Source organism: Penaeus monodon, chromosome 28 (genome assembly GCF_015228065.2).
Source record: "Penaeus monodon isolate SGIC_2016 chromosome 28, NSTDA_Pmon_1, whole genome shotgun sequence".
In the NCBI taxonomy this organism is placed as follows: domain Eukaryota; kingdom Metazoa; phylum Arthropoda; class Malacostraca; order Decapoda; family Penaeidae; genus Penaeus; species Penaeus monodon.
In genome coordinates this window covers 2,133,182-2,134,344 of record NC_051413.1, presented here as the reverse complement: position 1 = coordinate 2,134,344, position 1,163 = coordinate 2,133,182, and the positions used below count along the sequence as shown (strand labels likewise).

Here is a 1,163-nt window from a genome sequence, read left to right as displayed (position 1 = left end):
TCATGCAAACAGAACTTTTCCCGGCAATGAGGAGCGGTTCAGCAGCGCGATGTTCAGCTCAGAGGTCAAGGTGGAGGTGGGACCAACAGACCACACGTCAGGGTCGTCTTCAATCACAACGCGCAATATCACCAATTACCCGTGGGATAACCAGTACCTGTCAGGAAGCCTAGTGGCCCTTCATTGCTCGGGAGAGTACCTGGCCTATGCTATCAAGGGTAAGGAAGGGGGGATATAAAATACCTATGTGTGATATGTATTGTTTGTTTTGTATGTGTGCAAGATGTCTGCCTTGATTGATTTCAGAGGTTGGTGTGGCTAAACTGTAAAAAGATGTATAGCAGGTTTGATAACATAGGAATGAAGGGGTAACACATTCTTATATATTGTTACTATTACGTTATTCCTCAGTTCACAGAGGTGTCCAGCTGCTGTATTTCTTTGCTCTCTTTACAGCTCCACAGAAATCCAGTGGAATGGTGAGAATTATCGACCGAAAATCAGGGGACCGTGGCCTGGTGAAAAACATCCGTGGAATGGTGCGAGACCTTGCCTTTGCACACCTCAACCAGAGAGTCATATTGGCTTTTACAGACCATTATGGCACTCTTTATGTGTGTGAAGTGTCTGCATCCAGTACAGAAGGATCACTTGAGTATGTGGCCTTAAAATACTTCCATTGTTTGGATTATTAAACTAAATAATAATCCCCTTCCCCCCCCAAAAAAAATGCTTTACATGTATATGAAAAAAAAAATGCTTATGATTATTATGCAAAGACATAATGATCTTAATCTCTTAATCACTATGTCTTTAAGAACGCCTTGTAAACTCTTATGGAACCCCAGGTTTTTAGAGAACCTTATTTGGGAATTACTGGTCTGGAAAATAGAACAAATAAACCTGATCCTATGATTTTAGTTTTGATAATATGAAAATCATGGTATCCACAATATGTCCTCTAAAACCAAATAAAAAATCTGCAGCACGGAACTCTTGCTGGAGGTGAACAGCACATCAGATGAAGCCAGTGACAATCATCGCATCATCTGGTGTCCATACATCCCTGATGAGCAAGGAGGCGAGGAGGACATAGATGACCCTGCGTACCTGCTAGTTCTTACACATGGCAACAGAGTACGTATTTTCACTCTCTCTCTCTG

The 1,163-nt window shown here is 42.0% G+C and overlaps 1 protein-coding gene across 1 annotated transcript in view; it reads left to right on the top strand.

Moving 5' to 3' along the window:
• The window catches only part of LOC119590900 (enhancer of mRNA-decapping protein 4-like), a gene marked incomplete in the record, with an annotated part of 21,972 nt that overhangs the window by 7,626 nt on the left and 13,183 nt on the right, over nucleotides 1–1,163 (top strand). Inside the window, 3 exon segments of the mRNA XM_037939636.1 lie at nucleotides 13–218; nucleotides 457–655; nucleotides 987–1,137. Coding sequence (XP_037795564.1) covers nucleotides 13–218; nucleotides 457–655; nucleotides 987–1,137 — 556 coding nt within the window.